This window comes from Prinia subflava, chromosome 1 (assembly GCF_021018805.1).
Source record: "Prinia subflava isolate CZ2003 ecotype Zambia chromosome 1, Cam_Psub_1.2, whole genome shotgun sequence".
NCBI lineage: Eukaryota > Metazoa > Chordata > Aves > Passeriformes > Cisticolidae > Prinia > Prinia subflava.
In genome coordinates, this window is record NC_086247.1 from 30556453 (window position 1) to 30582639 (window position 26187).

The window sequence follows — 26187 nt, forward strand, 5'->3', positions numbered from 1 at the left end:
GGTGGTGGAGTCTGCAGCAAAGGTTTGGAGGGGGCACTGCTGAGAGACAGGGCAGGAGACGAAGTAGCTGAAGTAGGAAACCCAAGCATGCCTGCACCAGGAGATGTTAAAGCTGAAAACAACAAAAATATGACTGTCATCAATGCACAAGGCAAAATACGTCTTGTAATATTCAGCATTTCTCACGTGTTCTGGAATTATCTATGGCATGAGTAAACCGCATTTAAAAATGGCTTTTAGTACATTTCTGTGCATCTTACAGCTTTAAATTAATAGAGTAGATCTAATCTACAGCAAAACCCAACAGCTCTCACTCACTTCATAATCCTGATTTTACCAGCACGGGTGCCAAACATGAACCTCTCCCTATATGACAGTCCTACAAAGGCAGCTGAAGTCAGCCAGCTCCATTGGCAGGATCAGATTTATACCTGTAGAAATAACATCCTCCTTTTTTTTGTTAATTTTCTTCTGTAGGCTTGGTAGTAGATTATTAGAAAAGAAGCATTAAGCACAGTGAGAGTGCTTCCCTCTAATTGATACTTTGAGAGATCTCTACTTTGTTGTTCATTTTAACTAATTTTTATCATGCCTCTGGGATGATATAACCCACACATCCTTCACCTAAGAAACCTGGTAATTATGGTGCTCACTACAAGTAATTAGATCTCAAATAAAAAGGAATCTTTATCCAAATTGCTGGGGGGAAATGCAATAATAATAAAGAAAGATGTTTAGGTAAGTAAATATCAACAGGAAATGACCATTCAAAAAACTAACAGCAATCAGGTCAATGCTATTCATTACTGGGACACCACACAGCTTACATTTTCATTTTTGAGAGTTGAGCTTTTCTTTACCACAACAATCAGGTCAATGCAGTCTTTGCTGGGAAATAAGCGTAAGAGCACTAAAGTACTTTAACACAGGAACGCTGTGTTCTTGGTTTACTTGAAGCACGCAGGCATGACGTCCTCCACCTCATTAGAGAAAGCAACCTAAGGATGGACTGGTTCTGTCTGGAGGGTGCATACACACAAGAAGGATGTCTCATAACTCAGTGGAAGAAATCTTTTCTCTGTTTCAAGTACCAGATATAGTGCAGTGGCTTGTAACAGTCTATTTAAAAAGCAACTTCTGTGAGATGTATAGTTGGCCAGAAAATTAAATGATAGCACAGGGTAGAAAAGGCGACTGACTGTAAGAGGCTGCACATTACACCCATTGTCGTTTTCTCAGGAAAGTCAGTTTACTAGAGAAAAGAGCACACAAAGTGTGTCATGCACACACAACTGTAAAAGTGAAGTTATGTCAGGAACGGTCTACTACAGCATGGATAAGAGAACAATAAATGCAGGCTCTGTAATGGAGGTTAGATAGGTATTAGCCACAAGGAAGCACTAATGGAGTGAACAAGAATAATGTTTAAATCATCAATATCCAGGTGCTTAGCATTACTTAAAAATCAAGCAATTAGGATTCAAAGAGAATAATTATCAGATTTAACAAAGAGGCCATTTACTGTTTGTCACTGTGTCATTAGTCCTGTGTAATGGTAGGGGAACACTAAGGAGTTAAAATGCATTGTGAGCATGAATTAGATAGTACAGTGAAACAAGTCACAGCAGCTATAATTAAAAAGTGGGTAATTGCCAGAGTTAGTGCACAACAACATTGAAGATGCTATTATCTGCCCCTATGTTTCCAATAGGAAGTAACAGGCAATTGTGTGTAGAACCTGCTGAAAACATATGAAATGATAAATAGTGTAGGTGGAAAAAAAAAATGATGCAGTTAATGTGAACTCTTGCCTCAGCTTTGTCATAGTTATTTGGGCTTGCCACCTACTTAGGATTTTTCTGATTTCATTTTATTCTTAACCTCTTCAACCTTTTTAGATTTTGATGTCTTCAGTCTAATCACAGTGATGATGCCTAGAACAGGAGAGATATATTCCATTTTCCAGATATTCTTCGGAATTTAGTTGAAATACACATAATTCAGTGAAATATCCAGACAAATTGCTTTAGAACGGTGCAATCCACTTGTTTTATTGGAAGGTAAATGTGAAATGAGTGTTTCCAAACCTAAATGAAAATAACTGATGAAACGAATGCTCTATTTACAGACATGAGAGATAGAAAATGTACTGATCATGAACAAACATTCTGATTCTGCTAACTCTTTTGAGTGACTAAGAGGAGAGACTTCTCTTTCACTTGGAGGAACTGAAGGGCTAAAAATATAAACATAAACTGCTACCAATGGGCCAAAAGCAAACAGAGAACAGAATTTAATGCACTAACGAAAACCATTGCTGCTGAATCAAATTTCTCTCTTGGTAAGATTTCAAAACCCACTAAGTACATATTACCCAGTGATGTGTGCATTCTTGGAAAAAGCTGCTGTGAATCTTCAAGGTAGCCCAGACTTAAGTGATGTGCAAAGAACCTATGCTAATGATGATAACATTAAAAGGTTCCTAGAGCCAGTATCAATAGCTAGAAGGAAGATGAAGCACTGGCTTTCTGCAAGGGATCATAGGCAAAACACAAAGCTAAGAAAAAAGAGAATGTGAATTTTAAGAACAGCTGGAAACAGCAGGTGAACTCTTCCATCTACAGTCACCTAGAAAATAAGAAGAAGATTGAAGAACAAAGATGAAGTGGAACTAAAATTCTGTATGAATTAGAATTCCACCAAGTAACTCCTTATTAGGAAATTATGCTGAGCAAACACTGCAATAATTTTCAGACCTTGCTCAGCATTTGATGCCTATAAAATGGTAAAATTACATTATCTAGAAAAATGTATCCCATAGGTGAGAGGATTGTGACACATAATCTCAGAACCACACAATAATTCTGACATTAAAAACCATTTGTTTAAGAACAAAATAACAGAACTTAAAGTAAATATACCCTTCTATTCAGAGATGAAGCCATCTTTGTGAAATTAAATAATATTCACAACTAATAATTTAGTTTAAGCACTATATAAAGAATATAAAATAAACTGTGATTTTAATCACTCCATCTTTTGTGAATTAGCAATATTTTCATATGTTTAATTTCAAACCTTTTGTAAAAGCAAATATTGCATTTAAAAAAAGCATGTTAGTTTGCACAATTTAGCTGGGTTTTCTGTATTTTGGAAATCAATAAAAAATACTGGATGGTCAAACATGAAAGAGAAATCCCTTATAAACCTCTATTAACCAGTGAAACTAATCAGTGTTATTTCTCTGTCTAGCATGAGGAAAGCAAATCACAAAGGAAAATTTAAACTATGATGTTAGCGAATCGCTAAGGAGAATTTTATGTATGATGTTTATAATTAGGTTTCAACAGTTCCCTGTCTGAGTAAATACATTCTTTCAAATTGAAGATCTTACTAATGTTAACACTGTCCCTTAAACAAATACGCAGGACAGAATGGATGGGCTTTGCTATAGGAAAACCACTTATCAATCCTGTAAGCATCAGTAAAAACAAGTAAATACTCCAATATAAGGGAACCCAGGGAGGCTTCTTTGGAAGTTCATTTTTGGATTTGGGTCCTAGAGAGAAGAAATGACATGTTTGGAGAGGAATTCACAAGTAGACTTGAACTGTAAGATGGTGAGTCATCAGGGGGCTTCAGCAAATCCTTCATGCAAAGAACGATGCAGAGCAATTGTCCTGCTTGCTGAAAATACGCACACAGCCAAGGAAAAGCTTGCTTGGAAGCTTGCTTCCAAAAAAGATACTTCTTAAACGACTTTTAGCATCAAATATGAATGTGAGCTATCAGAGCAGGGTAGAGAAGAAAATAGAAATGGGTTAATTAGGTGCAGAAAATACTGGTGTTGAGCATATACTGGAGCACATCTAAGTACATTACAGTTTTTCTATGATGAATGATTAAAATAATCTCTCTCTTTTTTTTTTTCTTTCCCCTCACTATCACTGCTCCATTATGTATCATTAGGGAATGGAGATTTATGTATGCAAGTATTTGCCAGGCAACAAAAGGGGGATGTAGGGGCTGTTTAGCATATGGCAGAAGGGGAAGTTAACAACAAGATTCCAGTAGCTGGTTTACCCAGTGGGCTTTGCCCACAATGGGCTAATTAACCTTAAGAAAATGAAAGATGAAAGAGGGTAAAAATCCATCTCAACTGGCAATGCACTGTGCATGATATCAAAGAAGAGATATTTGGTGGAAATTAGAAAATCTAAATATGGAATTGTTATGGAACAGTTGGCCTGTAATAATGCCTTTTGTATTATTAGCAGGAGAATTTACAGACTTTGAGGCTACATTGATACCAGTGAGTTCAAGAGTACCAGGGAGGATTTCCCAGAAACTGAGAGTAAATCTTTTGTAAATTTAAACAGAAAGAGTGGTTACAGGTACTGTTTTGGTCTAGGCCAACTAGCCTCCTCCTAAACAACTCCTGAGCACAGCTGAGAGGGTGGGTCCATGACCAATCCCCAGACACACATTGCATAGGAACTTCCTGGTACTGAACTAAAAGAATATATATCCAAGTAAATTTCTCTGAGCAATATAGACAAAGACTGAGTTTTCTAAAGTCCTTTTTACTTGAAGGTCAACCTAGACAAAGCTATTTAGCAAAGTTATATAGAGAAACCATATCTATAATTTTAATGAACAACAACCAGCCATTTCAGGACCAGGACACTGTATGCCATTAAGAAGGAAATATAGCAACTTTATATTTCCTTTATATGCAATCTCTGTGCCAATAACTGCTTGACAAAAGCCAGAGGGCACTCAGCCAGAGACTCCATTGTGGAAGGAAAGCCTCTCTGATCCAATGAAGAGAAAAACAAGATGCTTTGACCACCACTTAGGGAAACAATAACATGATCACCATCAATCAAAGAAGACCTGGGTAGAGAAGTAGAGAAGACATTGCTACTGTCTCAGTATGCCTAATAACACTGGTGATTAAACCTTTATTTTACTTGCCAAAGTGTGTTGCTTTCTCAAGCAAACTTTAGAGATCAACAGCAAGTGGGATTACTGGATAAAATGAGGTGAGGGGTCTTAACCAGCTTCCTAGCTCTTCTGTGCACATATTTGATATGAATATGCAAAATTAGAAGATGACTGTGAGAGCTTCAGTCTACAAGGCTGCAGTCACAATGAACCTAGACTGCAAAACCGGAGCCTAATTCAAGAAATACATTAGGTTCATTCTTTGAGGACTAAAACAATCCTGCTGCAGAAAACTTGGTTCCTTAATATCAGTGAAACTTATTGGAAGAGGGAATGCTTTCCAATATGAGCAAAACTCAGAGTCACATGAGAGTCAGAACTGTCAGTAAAATGAGTTAGGTGCTCTGTTAAAAGTGTAAGCCCAAATGAAGTAGTACAACTACTTTATAAACTGGAATTTGGATTACAGCTGAAACTGCCTTTACACCTTCAACAAATCCTTTTTTTATTTTAGCAGGCAGTTATTCAGAAATATAATAGAGGGTCCTGGGCAGCATTTATATTAAATATTTATTCTGGATTAAACAACAGTTTGGAGTGGTCTTAGGGATGAACCAGTTGCCTGATGAACTGACAGTGTAATAATATTTTGTGCTTAATGAAATATTACATTAAATATTTGCATACAAAAATTTACACAAAATTCTAACCCATGTTTTGACTAAAAAAGTATCATTCAAAACAAACAAGTAAGTATATTATATAACAGACAATTATATATTTCTATTGCTTTTGTTAGAAAACCTAGTATTGGCTAAAAACATTTCTCTTCTTCTTATTAGAGAAGTCAGATAGATCATCCAGGCTACAGCATCAGTGGAGAAATGCTCTGAGTATACCCCATAGGAGTACATTTTAGCTATTCACACCAGTCTAACAAGCATGATATGAATGTATAATATGCTTTCTCTTAGAAGGGGATGGTGACTGTGCAAGATGATCAAATTAATAAAATGAGAAAATCATCCCCTTATAGACTTACTGTTTGAACTTTGTGGAAATCCAGGTAAGGAGGATGGACCATTCATTCCAGGCAGAAGAACAGGAGGAAGGCCAGGGAGTCCTGGATAAGCTGCTGGCAAACTGATACCATGAAGAGAACTGCTGTCCATCATGCCTGGCTGCTGTACTGTTAATCCTAGCACATCAGTAGCCTTCTTTATGCGATCCAATTCTTGCTGTGCCATCAGCTGTCTAACTGTTGTAGGAGCTAAATAATCTTTCTCCCGGTCTAGCTGACTTCCCACAGTTTCTCTCACTTTTGTTATATGTTGTTTGGAAAAGATATGATCTCTTATGGACAAACGTGCAGAATATTTCACGCCACACAGAGAACATTCTGGCTTTGTCCCATCAGGTCCAGTCTGATTTATCATGAATGGCTTCCCTATGTTAATTTTGAATTTCTTTTCTTTAGCCCGGGCATTCTGAAACCAGACCTGAACCACACGTTTGGGCAGACCAATCTCGTTCCCTAGCATTTCACATTCCTGCATGGTTGGAGTCCGGTAGTCACTAAAGCAAGCCTTGAGAACTTTAAGCTGAAGGTTACTCATTTGTGTTCGGAAACGTTTGTGGCCTGGCCGATCACTGTTTTTGGATTTAAAGGGATTGCTAGCTCCAAATGGGTTAGGTGAACTTGGATCAGCTATGCTTGAAGTTTCACTGCGATCGGCATTATCATCAGGGTCATCGGTAATATAGTAACTTTGGTCATGGTCGCCATCTTTTTCACTGAAGTGTATTGAAGGGCTTGTTAGGGAAAAGAGAAATTTATCATCGGTATTCTCATTTGTAGGTGTAGTTGCTGCTTTTGGTAGCGTGTCATTCACAAGAGGTTTTGGTTCTTTGGGGGGTGATGCAGGTTTTGCATCCCCTGAACTGCCAGTTGTGCTTTCCATTTCATTGTTCCCCTCATCCCCTGTTGTGGCGTCACTAATTGCTGTATTAATTGATGAAGTCTCATCAAAGTCAGTCTTGTTTTGATCATATCCAGAGTCAGCAGGAGGGGCATTCAAATTTTCTATATCCTCACTAGACTCTGCTTTAAAAGAAGAAGGACTTAAAAGGTTCTTCGGTGACATTTCTGCAGTTTTGCTAACAGGGGTTGATACAGTGGAGGCTAATTCATTTTCGCTTGATAATTCAGTTTTTGCTAATGACAGTGATGGGTAATCAAAAAATATGTACTTTTGTGGACTTTCTCCTCCATCTTCATTTGATATCAAAGGACTCGGAGGTAAACTATAGCCAGCCTGTTTTCCTTCATTCCAATGTCGAGAGCGGATGTGACTTTCTAAAGCAGATTTTGCTTTAAACAGAGCTCGACAAAAAGGACATCTTTTATGGGACTGGGCTGGACCCACTGCACGGAATTGTCCCTTTCTTTCTCGGGCTCTCGTGTTCTGAAACCAGACTTGTACAACTCTCTTTTTCAGTCCCACTTCACGTGCAATATGATCTAACATCTTTCTGGTGGGATTGGAATCCAGCAGGTACTTTTCGTAGAGTATTTCCAGCTGCTCTGGAGTAATTGTAGTTCTTAAACGCTTATCACGATGTTGATCTTCTCCACTGTTTCCTCCCTCCTTCTCACTACAGTTATTGTCTTCTTTATCGTCTAGTTTCCGTTTCAGGGAACCAGAAACTGTAGCAGGGTGTGCTGTATGTGATGAGCCAGTTTGTGGTGGCATCTGAGCAAGAGAACTGTTCAGTAATTGTCCCGTCATCAAAGGATTATTTGGGTCAAATATCATGTAGGGCATATCCATTGGTCTTTCTAAAAACTGTGAGTGAAGAAATTGGTTTTGGGCTGCTAGGAAATGCATGTGCTGGTGCTCTTGCCAAAGTTCTAGAGTTGGAAAGGCAACTGTACACTGATCACACTGATACTGTAATAACTGAGGAGGTAGACTGTTCTGTAGAGAAGTCATTGAAATTGGCAAAGGACTGGAAGGAACAGGAGTGTTTTGTGATGCAGAAGGAGGTCTCCCTACAATCTGGGATTGCTTTTGTTGTGGTGGTTGAGAAGCTAAGGGCTGAGGGTCAGAAGATGTTACTGGAGTAGACTGTACTGGTTTGGTGCTTTGGGAAGTTGTATCTGATTGCTTAGAGGTGGTTTCATTTTGTTTTGGTTTTTCTGTGGATTCTGGTTTTGGAGAAGCCTTCTCAGGTTCTGGTTTGGGTGATGGAATCAAAGGAGTATTAGAACCAGAGCCAGAGCTTGCTGCTGTGACTGTCAGGTTTTTTGACGAGTCATTTTGGCCAGAAGCTGTACAGTTCTTATACATTGTTTGATCAGAGGCATCCATAGAGTCTTCAGTTTGGCTTTCATCTTGAGCATCATCATCTTCGTCTTTATAACACTGCTTTTTCTGGTGTGTAATTAAATCAAAGATCCTGGGAAAAACCACACTGCACTTTTTGCACTGATACTGCATGTTACTGGTTCGGATATAACGCTCATTGGTCAGTTCCCTTTTCTCATTGTCTTTAGTTTCAGCTTGATTCTCGTAACTTTTGCGAGCTTTTTGTCGTGCATTTTGAAACCATACGACAATAACTCGAGTAGGTAGGTTAAGTACAGTTGAAAGCTGTTCAATTTCATCATCCTTTGGATAAGCATTTGTGTCAAAGAAGTCTTGGAGGACACGAAGCTGGTAGTCAGTAAACCGAGTCCTGGATGACCTCTTGCTGAAAGACGCATCAGACTTGTAAGGTTCTACAGCTGAAGGTTGAGGATCTATTCTGATATCTTCCAATACTGTTATAGGAGGATTGCTGAAATTATATGGAGAATCCTTATTTCTCTGTCGTTCTTTAAACAGCGTATTTCGAAACCAGTGCTTGATAACTTTCTGTGAAAGACCAGATTTCTCAGCCATTTCTTGGATCTGCTCTTCACTTGGAGAATTGTTAATATCAAAATAAGCCCGCAAGATTTTTAACTGGTCATCTGTGATTCTTGTACGGGGACGCTTGAACTGAGAGTGCCGCAGGAAATTGGGGTCTAATCCCAGCTGCTGCTGGCAAAGCTGGGTAAGATCGGCAGATAAAGTGTCCATTGGTGGCAGCTGGAGGGCAAGCTGAGGAGGCAGTGCAGGATGTTGCACTGGCTGCATCATGATTGGAGGGAAGAGTGGGAGATCAAGTGACACGGGAAGCTGGACTTGAGGTGGGGCTGACGGTGGTGGTGGTGGAGGAGGTGGAGGTGGTGGTGGAGGAGGCGGTGGTGGAGGTGTAGGTGGTGGAGCCTGCAAAGGTGTGGGAGTTGTGTTTTGAATTTTTCCAGCTCCAGCTGAAGAAGGCTGAGAAGGAGTTGGAGGAGGAGGAGGAGGTGGTGGTGGAGGAGGTGGTGGCGGAGGTGGTGGTGTTTCTGGAGAAGATGGAGTAATTGGATAAAGTTTGTCATACGCCTCCCTGTACTGTCGGGCAAATTTTTCTAATGCTCCATATGGAAAAAAATGTCCATGCACATGTTCTTGATGACTCTTCAAAATCAGAATGTTGGAAAAAAGCTTACTGCAGGTTCCACACTCCAGTTTGTCTGTGTTTTCACCATCCCCAGTCTTGCTTTTTTTCTGCACTTTTTGTCTGTTCTCATTGTATTGGATAACTAACTCAAACCCAAAGTTCTCCAACAAAGCCTTGGCTGCATTTCCCCTTGCTCCAGAAGCTATTCTGGGTGGTGGGATGGCTGGTTCTGAGGATTTTGGCTTCTTCATATCTTTGTTTTCTTTTAATCCTTCATTCTCGTTAATGAATTCTTGCTTTGGCTTCTCGTGTTTTTCAGAAACTTCTTCTGACTCCTTATATGATGGCATATCCTTTATCAGCTGGCAGTCTGTACTTACTAAGGTATTTTGTTCTGCTTTCATCAGCTTACTACTTTGCTGCTGCTGCTTTTGGGACTGAAGTTGGGGTTGGGTGGACTGATACTGTTGAGCCTGTTGCTGCAGTATCTGTAGCTGGGTTTGTCCAACATGGTGCTGAGTTTGTATCTGCTGCTTCAAATCTTCAAGCAGTGAACCTGTCATACCAGCCATTCCAGGCATACCAAAAGTGGCAGAACCAGGCAAACCCAGATCTGGGCTTAAGCTAAATTCTGTCCCAGGTATATAGAATGGGAAAAGGAACTGAGGCTGTTGAAACTGGAGCAGTGCTTCTGGTGTCATTGGGAAGTGAGGCAAAAAAGCTGGGTTTAGAAACTGCGGTTGAAAGAACGCAGCTTGTTGTTGCAGTTCGTGCTGTAGTTGCATTTGAAGTTGTGCTGGTGACTGGGGTGGGTGATGTGTAGGCTGAGCAGAAATTAATTCAGAAGCTTGCTTTTTATTTATTTCTTTGGCATCTAAATGTGTTTCTTTGCTGTTAACTGCTGGTAAGCTCATAGATTCTAGCATTCCTTGGCTGGGGCTATTAACATTCCCTGCTACACTATTTCCGCTACTTATATTACCACTTGGTTCTAGTTTTGCAGCCCTTGCCTTTGTCTGATGGAGCACAGATCTCATATGGATTTCCAATGTAGAACTTTGGCTATATGCAACATTACAAATGCTGCACTTGTAGGGTTTGTTGTCAGTGCTGCTGTTGGTTTCTTGAGGGACAGGACTTGAGGCTTCCTGCAAAACCTTTTTGAGTTTATGCAGATGGGACACTGAGTTATAGTGGACCAAGAGAATGTTCTTTTGAGTGAAAGACTCTTTACACACTGTACACTTATATGGGCGAGATGGATCTAGAAATTTTTCCATAGTAAAATTTGGCCCTTTTCTGAAAGGTAAGGTCCGCTTTGGTTCCGAGCCCGTATCATCTGGAATAGAGCTACTGTCACTTCCTACAGGACTTGCTTTACCTTCCTGGTCCATCTCATAATCTCTTTCTATTTCCTGTTCTAGTGCATGATCGTCTTGTGCCATACTTTCGCTTTCTGCCCACAGTTCACCATTGACAGGTAAAGATGCACACAGCTGCTGAAGTTCAGCTTCATTGAGTTCAGGGTGGCCTGCTTCCAAGTGTTTTTTTAAAGCCTGGAATGTACGGAAGCTGCGTTGGCAAAGGCTACACATGGTAGCCGCCCGAATAGCGTGGTACTGGGAATGTATCTGAAGCTTCTGCATAGTCTTAAAAGCCAAGCTACAATGGTTACAACGGTACTTATAGACATGGCGGTCAGAAACAGAGAGCTGTTGCTTCTTCTGCTGATCATTTAGTTGGTCTGCCATAGAGTCAGTGGTCTTTGTATCTTTACTGCTGCTCTTATTCCAATCTGGTGTTTCAGTAGATTCCTTAGGTGGTTTCTGTTCCTCAGTCTTAATTTCCATTCCAGTTTTTGATTCATCGATCCCAGGGGTACTTTTCTCATCCACAGGACTTTCACCTAGTTAAAGAAAGTGAAGTGTCTTTTACACAAGTAGAAGAGGAAGCACACAGTATTCATTTTAATTTATTTTTTCATCAGAAATCAAAAAAAGGCACCTATTATGCCACATGTCAGCTTAGCAAAATATAACTACCATCCTTGTACCAGAAAATAAAGCAGGCAGGACAAACAGGGGTTTTTAAAAAAGGAGTAAAACTCATATACAATGATCAGACTGGCAGTGGCATCTGGCTGAGCAGTGGCACAGGATTTTTCTTTGCCAGCAGGTAGGAGTTTATTGGTACAATGGGAGCACCAAAGAAGAAAAGGAAATAATGAGTAGGAAAGAGGGAAAGAGTAGAAAAATGGGGAAAATAGGTAGGCCAGAGGACTAGAAAGAGGAAGATAGTGGTCTGAGAGGAGAGGGAGGAGCATGCTGTGATAACTAGCAAAACTTCCCAGTGCATGGTACAGTAAGTATCCAGGATCAGAAACTTGCTATTGGAAATGAAGACAAAATCACTTACCTAACATTCCCCATTGATGGTTGAAAGCACCACTGTCTTCTGGGACTGGGTCTTATTTGCTGGTTAAAAAGGAGGATCTTGCCCTCAAAGTGGCTAGGCACTGCTGTTTGATTTTACCTCCACCAAAAGCTAAGAGTCTGGCACACATGTGCATTCTATTAGCTCAGCCAAATTCAGACCCCTTGCTACATTTATCTTTTTATCTCTGTGGCTATAAGCAAGCCAAAAAAAGATTCCCTTTACTAAGTAACAAGTAGTTTTATTTCTAAATTGCCCACACCTATCTTTTACATGTCTGGCTTTTTCTTGCATACCTGGATATTTTGCAGATCCCTCAGCTGTAATGGTTGCAGGTGTGTCACGTTCAGATTTCTCTGAAGCAGCTGCTGGCAATAGCATACTATTGGGCACCATGACATCTGGTACAGGAACCTTTGAAAACCAAGAATATGGTATTATTACAGAAAAAGTCCCACTATTTAATACTATTCAACAGTATGAAATGATAATTCAAAAGATCCACCATATCTGGTTGACTGTCAGAAATCAAGATTCTGATTCAGTCCATGATTATGGTTTCTGACAGACCTTAATTCAGAGCATAGTGTGTCCCTTGGCAGAGAATCTACTCAAAAGAAACCATACTAAGGGCATGCTATAGAAGTACACGCACTCAATATTTCATTGGTCTCAGTACCACCACAAAGAAGGTTTTGCTGACTTTGCCAGGGTCATTGGATTTATCAGGGGAATTCTCCTAGGATATACTTCAAAGACAAGAGATCATGTTATGATATGGACACCAGTCTTTCACTGCGGGTATTTCCACTTTTCTTTACCTGCATTTTTTTACAGAAATGCTGGACATTCCATGATCTTTGAAAGAAAATGATGTTTATTTCAATAGGGAAGTAACAACTTATTTCTATTAAAAATTAGATTTTTTCTCTTTCTTGACTTCAATTTCTTATGTATCTTCTTCAGATTGCTTTATTTGTTGTATTATGCTTTCTGTCTAAAGAACCTTGGGTAAATCAGTTCAGACTGTGTTGCAGCTCCTCTTCTTTAACTGAGAACTCTCTTCATACAGAGGTAAAAAGATCATCCACAGAAGAGATTTTTGAGTTGTAAATAAATAATGGAAGCTACATTCACTATGAGTAGAAACATCTTTTGTTCCTCTAACACTGGTTACATAAGAATCACACACACATATATATACACACATACACACACACAAGTTGCCTCTTGGAAAAAATATTCTTTAAAAACCCCATGTGGGTTTAGTACATTTGTGATTTAAACATGGCATTAATAGCATCCTCTCATAGGACTAATGACTTTGAGTTTACTTGGGAGGGAAGGTCTTTTAAAAAAAACTATGTAGACAATGTCCCAGAGAAGAAAAATTTGCATAAATAGTATTTATTTTGTTGTTAGAAGGTTCAGTTATGGACAGAGCATATTACTGTTAGCAATTATGACAATTTCAATTATGAATTATTTTACAATCTTTTCTCTGGGAAACATGGAGGTTTTTCCCCTCTCAGAAACATTGGGACAACTCCCCAGCACCTGATGAAGAAAGATTTCAAAATTGCTTCATTATCAGCATAGAGGGAATCATGAAGAACTTGAGAAGAAAGCCAGTGCTGCTCAGTATGGAGGGGGAGATTTTCCATATTTTTCCGTTTTGCTTAAAGGGTCTGTGAAAGTTAAATTTCCACTGCATTTTCCTTCCAGTGGGCCAAAATCACATGGTCTGTCAGAGCTGTAATTAATAGAAAACCAAGGAAAAGAAAAGAAGTTCCCCAAGTGTATATTTGCTCATCAGCTCTACACACCATGAACTCAAGACCTTCAGTCAAGAGGTCTCAATTCTTTCTAGTATTTTTGCCACTTTAGTTGGGAATGAGGTGGTAGATCTATAACCTCACCCATATAAATGAAGGAGTCATCTATGGACACAGAAGTAAATGCTTAAAGAGTTGGATCTCTGAGATTTCCAAGTACATTTCTGTTTAAGAAGGCAAGACAACCAGAGCCATTTTGTCTTAGGAAGTCTGTTTTCTAACTGAATTTATGCTGTAATAACAAATATGTATGAGATCTGATAGCGTTTTTAATGACATTGCTTTGAGTGGGTATTTGAACTGCTATTTTACAGTGAATTTCATGTCATGTAATGTACAGTAGAGGTACAGGTACAGGAATCCTTCTATGTTTGGGAACTACATTCTTCAGGAAGTTCCTATTACATTACAAACAGAAGTCACAATACTTCTGAGACCCGGAGATTACTAGACCAAATTTTCAGGTATGCACCTAGAAACATGGACTGGCTTAACTTTTCCAAGGTTAATGTCAATGAGGAACCACAGTCCTTTTGCATCTGTGAAATCCACCTTCAGCCATTTTTCCCAAGGGACAGCAGTCACTGGATGAGCTGACAAGAGAACCTTAGAGTCTTGACCCACTTCTCTTCTCAGGCTACCTGAATTCTATGCCAGAACAAATACATTACCCACAAGGCCCAGGTATGTCTGTGTAGCATGTGCATCAGTATCTGGAGCACTTACTGTCATGAGCAGTTTCTCCACACAGTCGGGGGACACACTGTGCAGATGGGTCAAATGAAGCTGGAGATGCATTTTGTTGCTGAGGACATCTTGGCAGAGGGGGCAGCAGATGACAGGTTGCATTGAATGCTGTGACAGGACATGCATCTGGATACGATTTGGGTCCCTACCATTGTAGTTACAATAAGGACATTGATAGAACTGAAAAAAAATCAAGTTAAGATGCAGGCTATTAGTCAACGTGCTTTTTATAACTTGCTGATATAGCTATTTTAACAGCATATCATCTCTGTTTCATTCTTGAGTTATTTGAAAAAGAGTTCTAGAATGCAATTAAATTGTTACATTTCCTTTTACCTGCTCATGACAAAATTTATTGTCCTCTGGAGGCTTTGATTTTTTAGCTGCACCATCCTCTTCTTTTGCCAGAAGAAGCTGTTGTGCCCCTACCACAGTGTTCGCTTTTGGTTCCTTCTCTGGTGTGACTATTCCTGTTTTGAAAACATAATTTTTGAGAATATGTTTTAGACTTAAAAATATCCTGGTTTACAAAAAGGCTGAGACTTCAAAGATCTGTATCGTCTTTGAGGGTCTTCTTTTTGTTTGCTTGTTTTTTAAACACTGAGAAAAAATAAAGTTGAATAAAACAAGTCTGGTAAGCACAAAGGTGAAAATACACTTTTATCCTCTAGACTCTATAAATACATTTAAAAATGGACTCTTCTCTACTGTTTAGATAACCCTAGGTTTCCTTTAAAGATTAATCAATAATGTTCTTTCTTTAGCAGCTCAGTATGAATTTGTGTATTACATTAAAACAAATCAGCTTTTGCTTTAAAAAGCCTGTTTTCCAAAATAATTAATTTGCTGCTGTTTAATTACCCTCTCTCTTTTCTAAATTGTCTGAGCAATATGATTATTGTGCTGTTTTGATAACTCCTGCCTGGTTACTATTCTGAAGCTAAATATAGCGAGGCTTTAAAAGAAATACTGTAGAGAATAGGATTTCAGAGCTAACTTAATATTAATTATATACAAAGATCAGTCATTTGGGATTGCTTTAGATGTTTACACTGTGAATTTTTATAGTCTGGCATTTGTGATCAAAACCAGAATATAATTGTTTTCTATAGATAGTTGTACTATTAAGTATTAAATACTATATTTAATATTATGCCTGAGCTAGCTGTGTAATGTGGCCCAGTCTTGCACACATCAAAGAAAAGAGTGCAATTCTAATTTCCCAGTCCATCAGAAAATTCTTTCCAGCGTCAATTTGCCAGATAATCTCTCCTGCTAGGCTGGATATTACAAGAGCATTGGGTAGGCATGTCACATACATCTCACGACAAACACAAAACCTCATTTACCAACCATTCCAATCTCATCATAGTGCGGCATCATCTGACCTTTTTTCTGCTGTTTATTATGAGTATTTCTAATTTTAACTTTCAATTTTCACCATCTTCCAGTCAATTTGCAACTAAATTATTTCCAGGGTGAGGACACTATCACTGGACACTGGGTGCAAATACATCTTGAAATGCAATGAAGCTAAACCATTGATTGCTATCAGACCCAACGTAAATATATAGTCCAGGGGTAATCTGATTGTATGCTGTGCATGAAGATTTATCTTGATTTTTTTCAATCCACATAAGGTTCATATAAATGAACAAATTGCACCTCATTGCACAATAACCTAGAATTAATTTAAAAATAAGGTCATGGACATTTTGGCAACAAAGTAAACAAGAATAAAGAAAACACAAAATCAAGAACTTTTTATTATTATTATTATTACTTTCATATAGACTTTGTGCAATATTTGATCTTACAAAGACAACATTAAAGAGAAGTAAAATAAGAGAGCAGTTTTCAAGGTAAATAGCAAATCCTCATGGTAAAATAATAACTAATTGAAAACTGAATCATACAGGGACATTTTCTGAAGGGTACTTTAAAAAAAAAAAACCATAAAACATATTTTATGACTTACACCTTAATGGTGATTTCCGCACACATTGACTTTCACTCATAAGTTGTTAATTATTTCTTTTGGGGTAATTTAGGCCAGTAATTTTCCCATGTTCTAGCTCAAACTAAATCTTATTCCTGCCATATTTTCCTATTTATAATGATCAATTCATCATCATTTCTTTAGCATCTGAACAAGTCCCTATTTGGGGCTCCCTGAATTTTTGCACTCTCAGGAACAGATCTTGGAGGCTTCTTTTTGACTGCTCAGTCACTGCTGGGCCAACAACCCAAAGGACTACCTATGCTTAAAGGTAAAATCTAAGTGATGAAATCACATAAGGCACCATCTTATAACTCACTTTGCTTTATGACTATTAATAGAGTACTCCCTGGCCTACCTGTATTTACATATTATTTAAGTATCTTAACTGTGAGAATTATGGGAAGTAAAAAAGTGACATACTGTATTAAAAGAGAAAGGTTGTTTCTTGTGTTTTAGAAGGACAGTTTCAAATTATTAACCTATTTTCATTTCCAACTGTCAAAAACATCTCTACTGTTTCTTACCTTGTAATATGTCACTTTTAAAATATCCTTTTTAAAGACAAATAGGCCAGAATTTCAGCTGATTTAAATGGATATTGTTATACCAGAAGCTGAATTTAAAAAAGCAAAATGAAAAAATTCCACCTTCTCTTCCCCTCATCACACTAGATTGTTCTCAACTGGTTGTTACAGAAATTACAAAACAAATTCTCCTTCAAAATTTACTTGTGAAAATGCATCTTGCTGTGTTCTGGCATATTTAACTGCTAGTGAAATTTATCTTGAATGCAGTCTGTGTGCGCCTGGGCACACACAAGGTTAATATTACACATCATCTTCCACCACAGGATGGAATAACTTAATTACTTCAAAGGGCCTATAATAATCATGAAACACATAGTTCTTGTTTCTATAAAAACAAGGGAGGGGGGTTGGTTAAATTTCTTTTGCGGTTAATATAATAAAACAGTAGAGTTATAAAACACTGTGCTGGGGTCAATAAATGCATAACAAAGCACAGCTTTTTACAATGTTTACTATGATATTTATATAAACTGTCAAAGTTTACAGAGGCTTTGTTGTTTTTGTTGTCATTTGGCTCTGGATTCATTCAACCTCAAGAACTCTTACTTCTTATATGACTGAAGTTGCATCTGGCCAATAGTAATGTAACTGAGTCTGGGACTTATGGTGAGCTTTAAAGAAAAGAAAAAGGGTGGTTGATTTTGCCCTCTGGCACAGGGGAGTCACTTGCCCCTGCACATGGAGAAGACCAGAGTCCCTGAGCCACAGTGAACATGCCAAAAGCAGAGCTCAACATTTTATCCAGTGGTCCAGGTACTACCAACCACTCACTCCCTGGTCTCATTCTATCAATGCTCTGCTTTCCACGTTGAATTCACTGTTTTAGGGAGCTTTGGTAGAAAAGCTGTCCACACCTATGGTCTTATAGAAAAGGTTATCACAGGAGGAGGGAAAGAGAAGAGAAGAGAAAATCTCATGGTCTTTAGCATATCGTGTTTTCATAGCTACACATTCCACTGCCATGCCACTCTTACCAGGCAGTTGTAGGAAAAGACTAAATCCAGTTGCTACACATTTTAAATACTCGCTCTTTATTCTTGAGACACATTATTTGTAGGGTTTTGTGGGGTTTTTTTGCAACTGTGAAACACAATTGAAATTCTTTTTATAGTATAAAATACACATCTTATTTTAGGTGAATAATGCAATTTCAATACATTTAGCTCAAAAAGTAAGTTTAATTATAAATAAGTGCTATGAAATAGACTAGGCAATGATTGCCTGTCAGTAACAGAATTATTTAACTTGTGTAGGATTGCTAATATAAAAATGACACAATTCACTGCAATTCAGATGTCATCACCTTCATAATATATTTTGAAGCCCCAAAATAAAAATAAAAATGTTTGTGTGACTAATAAGGAGCAAGTCAATAAAGTACATAAACTAGTGAGAAATAATCCTGAAAAAGCCATGATAAAACCACTATTTTCTTATTTATGAATCTTTGTATTTGATAAAGATTGCATAATTTAAGACTTCTGACACATCAAATGATGTTATTCAGACTCAAAATAATTCTAAAATTATAATTACTGGTAGAGTATTCTTTCTAATTAGAGTAGAATGAAAGGATAATTTTCATTGCAATAATGAAGGTTAATTTCCATCCTTCCTCATGTTTACTACCTTATTAAAAAGTGCTCCCCTTAGCCATGGCAGAGACATATTACATTTTCAATGCAAATGTATTAATCTGGATAAATTCCATATTAATTCTTGCACTGCATAGAGCTGTAATTTGGATTATAATTAATCTAAAGTGGCACTAGATTTAAATGACAATATAAATGAGGCATTAGTAGGCTTTTCTATTCGGGATGAATATTCAACAAATATAACTTGCATATTGCCAAGCCTCATGTTGAAAGCTCTTCTCCTTGAGATAAGGTAAGCAACGCAGCACAACAGCTTACACAAACACACTGTTACTAAATACCTGTTAATCCTTTCTTGTCTAATAGATTCTATGCTAAAGAAGGGTCACACCACTTTCCTGTCTAACTTGTTAGTATTGTGATTAATTTATTGGTTTTCCTGAGATTTCTTTGGCAAGACTTGCAACACTCAATTCGTGAGAAAGCCCAAATTAACATTCAATTATACAGAAGCAGTTATGCAGTCATTAGAAATACTTGTCAGCTGAGTGAAAATTAAGATGATGGTCGGAATGTTACATATGCAGAATTAATTTAGACTAGGAACATAAAAGTTTTTAAAAGATTCAGGATTTTTCAGTACAAACTATTTTCTGCAAAGCACAAAGGCAATCATCTATTTCAGCCCTTGTTTTTATATGAATCTTACTGCAAAGTTATTTGTGTAATTGCTGGCACGGGAATGCAGAACAATTATGCTGGTTTTTTGTAGTGCACCCAGTAGGCATCTGGATATAGGTTTGTCCTAATTAAACTTGGCCCTTATGAGTGGCTAATCCTGATGGAATTTTGAGAATTCCCCTTCAGTATTTTTTTTCTAGATTCCTTTTTTTTCTTTTTTCCTTTTATTTTTTTTTTGGCTGGTGCTTTAATACCATATTCTTTCCTAAATAACTATAAATGGACCAGCCTAAGAAAAAGAGAGGGCTTCTAAATTCTCTAAAGTGGTTCATACTGTCCCCTAGGCAAAGCATATGGTAGGAAATGCAGGCTGCAAGTGGCTGTCGCCCCTCTCCTGGAGAGTGTCCAGGCCAGCCCCTGAGGAGCCTGCGTAGCAGGACCTGTGTCAGCCTGGGAGCACGGCTTTACTGCACTGCAGACAGTTTTGACCAAGTCAGAGAGGCAGACAAGGGAAATAGATATATTAAACCACAACACAGCTTCTTGCTCAACATCATCCTTGTCATCATCGGCCTTGCCTCAGTCTCTTGATCTCAAAAAACAAAGCAACTGAAGAGCAGTCGAGGTTGTAAACTGTGATGGGTGCTGACCTTAGCCCGTCAACAAACAAACTTAAAGGAAGCTTTAATCTTTAAGTCAGCCTTCTGAATTGACTTGGCACAGACATTTTTTGGAAATAAATTCAAAAATGTTTAATATGTAAAGACCAAATTGCAGTATGGGCGAATTTGGGTGTGAAGAAATTCAGATGTAAAGTGATATTTTTTTCCTACAACTATATGTCTTTATGGACAACACAACCTCCTTTGTATGCTGCTGTCATCAGCATACAAGGAAAAGATATATGACTACCTGAAACTAATAGGCTTCAACCTGTTTCAGCACTTCTTCTGCTTCAGTGAATCCAACATAATGTAACTAGGTATAGCGTGCGGCAAAAGTAGCCAATGTAATATTCATTGTGACCATAGATTTCCATCTCATACATAAAAAGCATGGGTGAAGTCACATATTTGCCAAATCAAACACAGAAAAAGCCTTGGGTATCTACACCAGATGCTGGCCCTAGGTTTGTTTGTGCACAAGTAAATGTCATGACATAGAGGTTTTGTTTTCAAAGACAGTAGCTTTCATTACTGGGCTTTGTCTATTCCAGGAGATCAAAATTACCCAACCCATAATCCGTTTTCAATGATATTTCCTCTTTCTTAGGCTGAATCATCTGCAAACTTTTTCACTGGATTTTGTGTATTTTTTTGTAAATGGCTCAAATAAATGCCCAGGAAGAGGCCAGATTCTTGGGAGTAACTAATCTGTGAGCAAGAGCAAAAAATAATAACAAAAACCCTCACATTCTTTGGGTTAAAAGGGGGGCAAAACCTGATTGAAGAAAAAATTCAAGTGGTACCTAATCCTATGCTTATGAAAAATTAATATGCCATCAGAGGAATCACAAGTACAGCAAAGATTAATGAAAGGCGCTTAAAAAATTACAAGCACACAAACTGATTTGATTAAAAAATAATCTCACTGGTCGTCCTGTAATATTCTTCAACTTATCCGCATCTATCCTGTCAGATGGTTATGATTAAAAATAGGTCAATGGGAGGCTACTGATAGAAATCACATGCAAAATGCACATGCAATGAATAGCAGTAGGAATGTCCAGACAGTTTAAAATGAAAGAGCATTTCATAAGTTAAAAAAGAGGGAAAACAAAATTCTAGCATCTTACCAGAGTCTTTACTAGGTTTTTTGCTTTCACTATTGTCTCTCTCACTTGAGTCTTTATCATCAGCCACAGCCACTGATGTACTTTTAGCAGACCCTTCTGTGTCTTCACCTTGTTCTTCTGTGGACACAGAAAAGATTTCAGGAAAGGAACTCAGTGACCAGTTAACAGCAGTTTAAAAATATGTCCTGTAATAAGAACAGCACTAAGAGAGGGTGGCAAAATAGGGGGAAGAAGGGTCGGGAGGAAGACAAGCGAAAGAACAGTGCTTTAAAGAGGTTGGATACTAATTCTAAATAATCTGCAATATTTCAAAATCTGATTGTGTCTTTACAAGAGTACCTGCTTTTCCCCAGTGTGACAGATTTAAAGCCTGTCATTTTATATTCTTTGGTTACAAATGATTTGTGTTGAAATACATGCACATGCATGCACACACAGCATACACACACACACACATCCCCCAACAGGCTGGAACAAAAGCAAGCATATGTAAAAATGCATTTTGGAGCCAAAAAAAAAAAAAAAAGGGAGAACTCAAATATAAATCCTATTAGTGCAGCAGTATCCCGCTAATTGCGGTAAGTAAGTATTAGGTATTAGGTACTGTATTAAATATAAACCTCTGGCTTTGCGAGAGAAGTCTCAAATTTTGTCTCCAGGGGGAGCCATTCAGGATAAATGATGCAACTTGGTGTACGGCTTCTGAGGAAGCAGCATTACCCACACCTCACTTACGTGTTCACACCAGCTAGATTACATGGAAATCTTCACAGTAACTCAAGCCCATTTAATTATTCGGTAAATCTTAGCTATGCTGCTACTGGTGGATTAATCTGTTTATGCAGTTAGCTTCTATGCTGGGGCTGTGTAGCACTAATCCGTGAAAGGCCCACTGTTCCTTTTCATCCTGTGATCATTTGTCTCTCACTGTGCTGATGTCACATTTTAATGAATTTTTAGCAATCTGAGTAATGCCAGATAACCAGACTTGCAACTCCCTACAGCACAGCATGCTGTTTTCATTGCAGCACACACACGCACACGCAGAAAAATAAAAATCATATTTCTCTGTTCAGGTAGGAATTATATAAATTAGGTGAAGGTAAAATGGGATTCGAAGCACCAGGCCGCTCGATTTCATAAAATCTTTAATGACCATATAAATTAACCCTGGAAAGGCAAAAGGTCACAGACACACATTTGCATACACTCTTCTATTCACTTTTGATAAGCAGAGCTTTTATGCGGGGAACATGATACAATTAACCCTTCAGGAACCATACAAAATGCAGCTACCGACATTTTAAGTGTCAAGCATTAACTGAAAATTACACACTGCATAAAATTTTCATTGTAAATGCTATAGTGATTGAAAGGGGAAATAGTGGCCCTCTTCGCACCCCATGTTTTATTAATAACATTCTGACAGCCGAATGAAATATCCTCTGTCATATGTAGCAGCTGAGCACAAAAAAATTGCTGCCTATTGCCTTACTGCCAGCCATACACTGAAACCCTATGCCTAGGCAAACAGCCCTCAGATCGATGTGGCAAACCTATCTGATTCTCAACTCTCTGCAAAACCTTTTGTAAATCGGAAGAGAAAAACACAGCTGCAATTTTGGAAACCAACCTTCTCCTCCCCAAAAAAATTCCTGACCGCAGGATCAATGTGTTTTGCATTGACATGGAAATACAATAGGTTAGGACTAAGCATGTGTGTCCACTTTCTGGAACAATGCAGCGAGAAAGACGGTCCCCTCTTTTAAAATAATTGCATATTAAAAATAAATAAATAAATTTCCACGCGAATGGAGAGCCCCCTGAGGCTGCGTGAGCGCTCTCCTCCCACGCTGGTAGCTAATCAAAGGCGGTGGGCATCCCCGGATCGCGGCGGTGCTGTCAGGGCGGCGGGAGTGGGCGCGGGATGCTGCGCGCCTGTGATCGCGCCCGGCGCGGGCCGCGCTAGTGCTGAGCGCGCACAGCAGGCCCGCAGCCAGGCCCCACGGAGCCCACGGCAATCCCTCCTCGGCTCATCCTTGGGAATGGACGCGCTGCTCCTTCCGCTAGATTTACTGGCCCAATCCCCCTGGGCTGGAAAATGAAGTGTCAAAGTGCTACTGAGTGTCCTTATCTTGAGGGGACATAAAATTGTAAGGGCTATCGTGGCACACATTAATAAAACATCGTGTGTGTGTCAGGCAAAGAGAAAGAAAATTATGAAGGTACTAAAAGAAAAGCTACAGTATCATCTGGGTCTCATCAGACAATTTTTGCAGGGTGCTCTCCTGTTTTTCTGGTATGTGTTTTAAGTGTGAGAGAAATTCCCAGACATGTTCTCCTATACATCATCGTGGTGTCTGACCTCAGCCTGACCCTGGCAACAGTTTGAGAAATCTGAATGTGAACAAAGACTCTGTGTCAGCAGCGGGGAGAGATTGCGGGATAGACTTTCCCCATCAACTTAATCGCAAACAGCAGTTCTGAGGCCATAACTTTACGGGGCTGCACCAAGCCACAAACACATAACCTTTAGAGGTGAAACTGCCCCTCGCTCCCTGCCCCCCCTTCTGTGATTTTTCTCAGTCTTGTGGTGCTCCCTTTGATGTAGCAAGGCAATTAGCTGTAATGTTCAAGTACTGCAGACCTGTTTTATGGTTTGGAAGGTGAGAGCTGTTTATTACAGGTAGGCTCCTGGGGGCCATAAAGGCTTTGCAAATTTTTAATCACGCAAAAAACTAATCAAAATGTAACTTATACACACCATAAAAATTAATATCATTATTATGCATGGTATAAATTGCCTGCCTTGGCTTTCAATGGCACTCCCTTCTAGAAAATACATTTGGCATTCATTTCAGAAATATGTATGGCATTCGCTTCAGAAGTAAATTTCATAGACAGAAATGATAATACAACTCCTATTTTCCTTCAAAATTACGGAAAGGTTGTCTGAGACCCACACTGTCACGACATATATCAAAGGGACAAGATGGAAATAAAACAGCTCTAACTTAAAAGCAGTTAGAAAATTAAAAAAAATCCTGAAGACTGTTTGTCAGAACAGATATTGAGGAAATGTAACTAAGTGTGCCATCAAAGACATTACATTCCTATGCCAGAATGCAACAAATATCTTTTTTTAGCAATATTTTTGTTCTTACTGCATGTAAGAATACTGTGCAGAAATAAAAATTGGATGGCCCCTGCTCAAAGACACAAAATTATGAATTATTGTGTATCAACAAAACACAGTACGATTTTGCTAGAGATTCCAGAGTTAAGTTCCAACATTCTGTTTTAAATTTACAAGAGTCCTGCCTATATACATTTACAAATGTCAGCTTTGAAAATGAATAGAGTACCCAATTCAAATGCACTTTAATGGCTTTAATGACACTTACTATTGCAATATGATATTTTATTCACACCTGTTTATATTTTGTCCAAATGTTGAAAATTTCTTTTGATGTTGGATGTCTCGAATTTAGCCATTATCAACATTTTGTCTCACAACTGACTTAGAATTAAACATAAAAATAAGGTTAGCAGCATTCTGCACTAAAACTGTGAAATAAGGAAAAATGAAAATTTCTTGTATCAGAGGTAACAGTAATCAGTTGGTATTGCATATTCCATATTTTATGTCATATACTTTAGCATGGTAATCTACACAAAGGTCTAATTCTATACTGATTTTATGAAGTAAGACCCTCGTGATTTTCCTCAGTCCAATGAAGTCAAGATGTGTGAAGATTTCCATTGCAAAATCCAGGCCTCAGACAAAGCTGATTAGCAGGTACCAGCAAAAAAAATTAGACAAATATTCATACACAGGTCAGAAAAGTCTGACTTATGGATGAGTGATTTAAGAAATAGATAGATATATCATAAACAAGGAAGAGTATGGAGGAAAGTATAAACTTTTTAAAATTAAATAATTATTAGTAAAACAAGACATGGATGAGTTGAAACAATTCTTTCACCTTTAATTTAAAGGCATTGTGATAATCACAGGGGCAATCACTTCTCCCTGTGTTTTACCAGAGAAGTTTCCCTACTGATGAGCACCACTGGGAGTCTGTTCTCTAGTCTGTTTAAAAAACCATATTATTTTCAGGGGTTGACTTTTGGTTCATTTGGGGTTTTTTACATGATTGATATATCAATTAACAGCCAGTAGTTCCTGTTTTGGTCCTGGATTATTTTGTTGTTGTTGTTCTTGTTGGTATCCCTTTTGCCCTCTCCAAATTGCAAGTAATTTCCTAAATAAGGATGATCTACTGGTTGTGGGTGAGTAATTGTGGTTATGAGAGAGAAAACAAGATTAAGCAAGTGTTTGTGGCTGAGGGCCGGATGGATGGGGAATAAATAAATCAGTCACCCGAAGTAGTAAGCAAATAAAAATGAAATGAGAGATTTTAAAAAGTAATTGTGTTTTTTGAGTGAATATGTTCAATAAGTAGCTGAATCTAAGGTACACGTAAGTGTTCAGCACAGGTGTACCCCAGGTTCAACTAGTAGAGTGAGTTACAAACTGTCCAGATGAGAAGGTAACCACTAGTAAAGGATAACAGTAGGGTGTAGATTGGAGGGATGGACAGACAACAGATAATGTAGGGAAAGGAGAAACAATGGGGAAGGAAAATAATAAAAACCCCACAGATTATGCAAAAGAAGTTAAAGAAAAGTAGGGCTTGTGGATTGACTTCTAGGTTATCCTAGTTATACTACTTTGCTGATAAACTCTTCCTGACTCCTGCATTGTCATTTATTCACCCAAATATTCCAGACAGTATTTTTCTATATTCTGGCTGGCCTTGCAGAGAATGACTGAGGAATAGGATGCCTCACTCATTCAGGATCTTGACTGCATCCTCTAGTGGTCGTATTTTATCTTCAAACAGGATTCCTAATTTCTCCTTTAGGGACTCAGGGTGAATAACGGCACCAACCCGTTAATAACTGTTTCTAATCACTGTGTTATATGCAGAAGTAGAGCTCTTAGAAGGCTGAACTTCCCACAAAC

The 26187-nt window shown here is 38.4% G+C and overlaps 1 protein-coding gene across 2 annotated transcripts in view; it reads right to left on the reverse strand.

The window, feature by feature from the left end:
• ZFHX4 (zinc finger homeobox 4) overlaps positions 1-26187 on the reverse strand; it is a 151826-nt gene that overhangs the window by 4096 nt on the left and 121543 nt on the right. For both annotated transcript variants that reach the window (XM_063392221.1, XM_063392214.1), the window contains exons 5-10: positions 21159-21275; positions 14832-14965; positions 14475-14675; positions 12210-12327; positions 5990-11386; positions 1-112 (exon numbers count right to left, since the gene is read on the reverse strand). The exon at positions 1-112 is cut by the window's left edge and continues 4096 nt beyond it. In XM_063392221.1, the coding sequence (XP_063248291.1) occupies positions 1-112; positions 5990-11386; positions 12210-12327; positions 14475-14675; positions 14832-14965; positions 21159-21275 (6079 nt within the window). The remainder of the gene's footprint in view (positions 113-5989; positions 11387-12209; positions 12328-14474; positions 14676-14831; positions 14966-21158; positions 21276-26187) is intronic.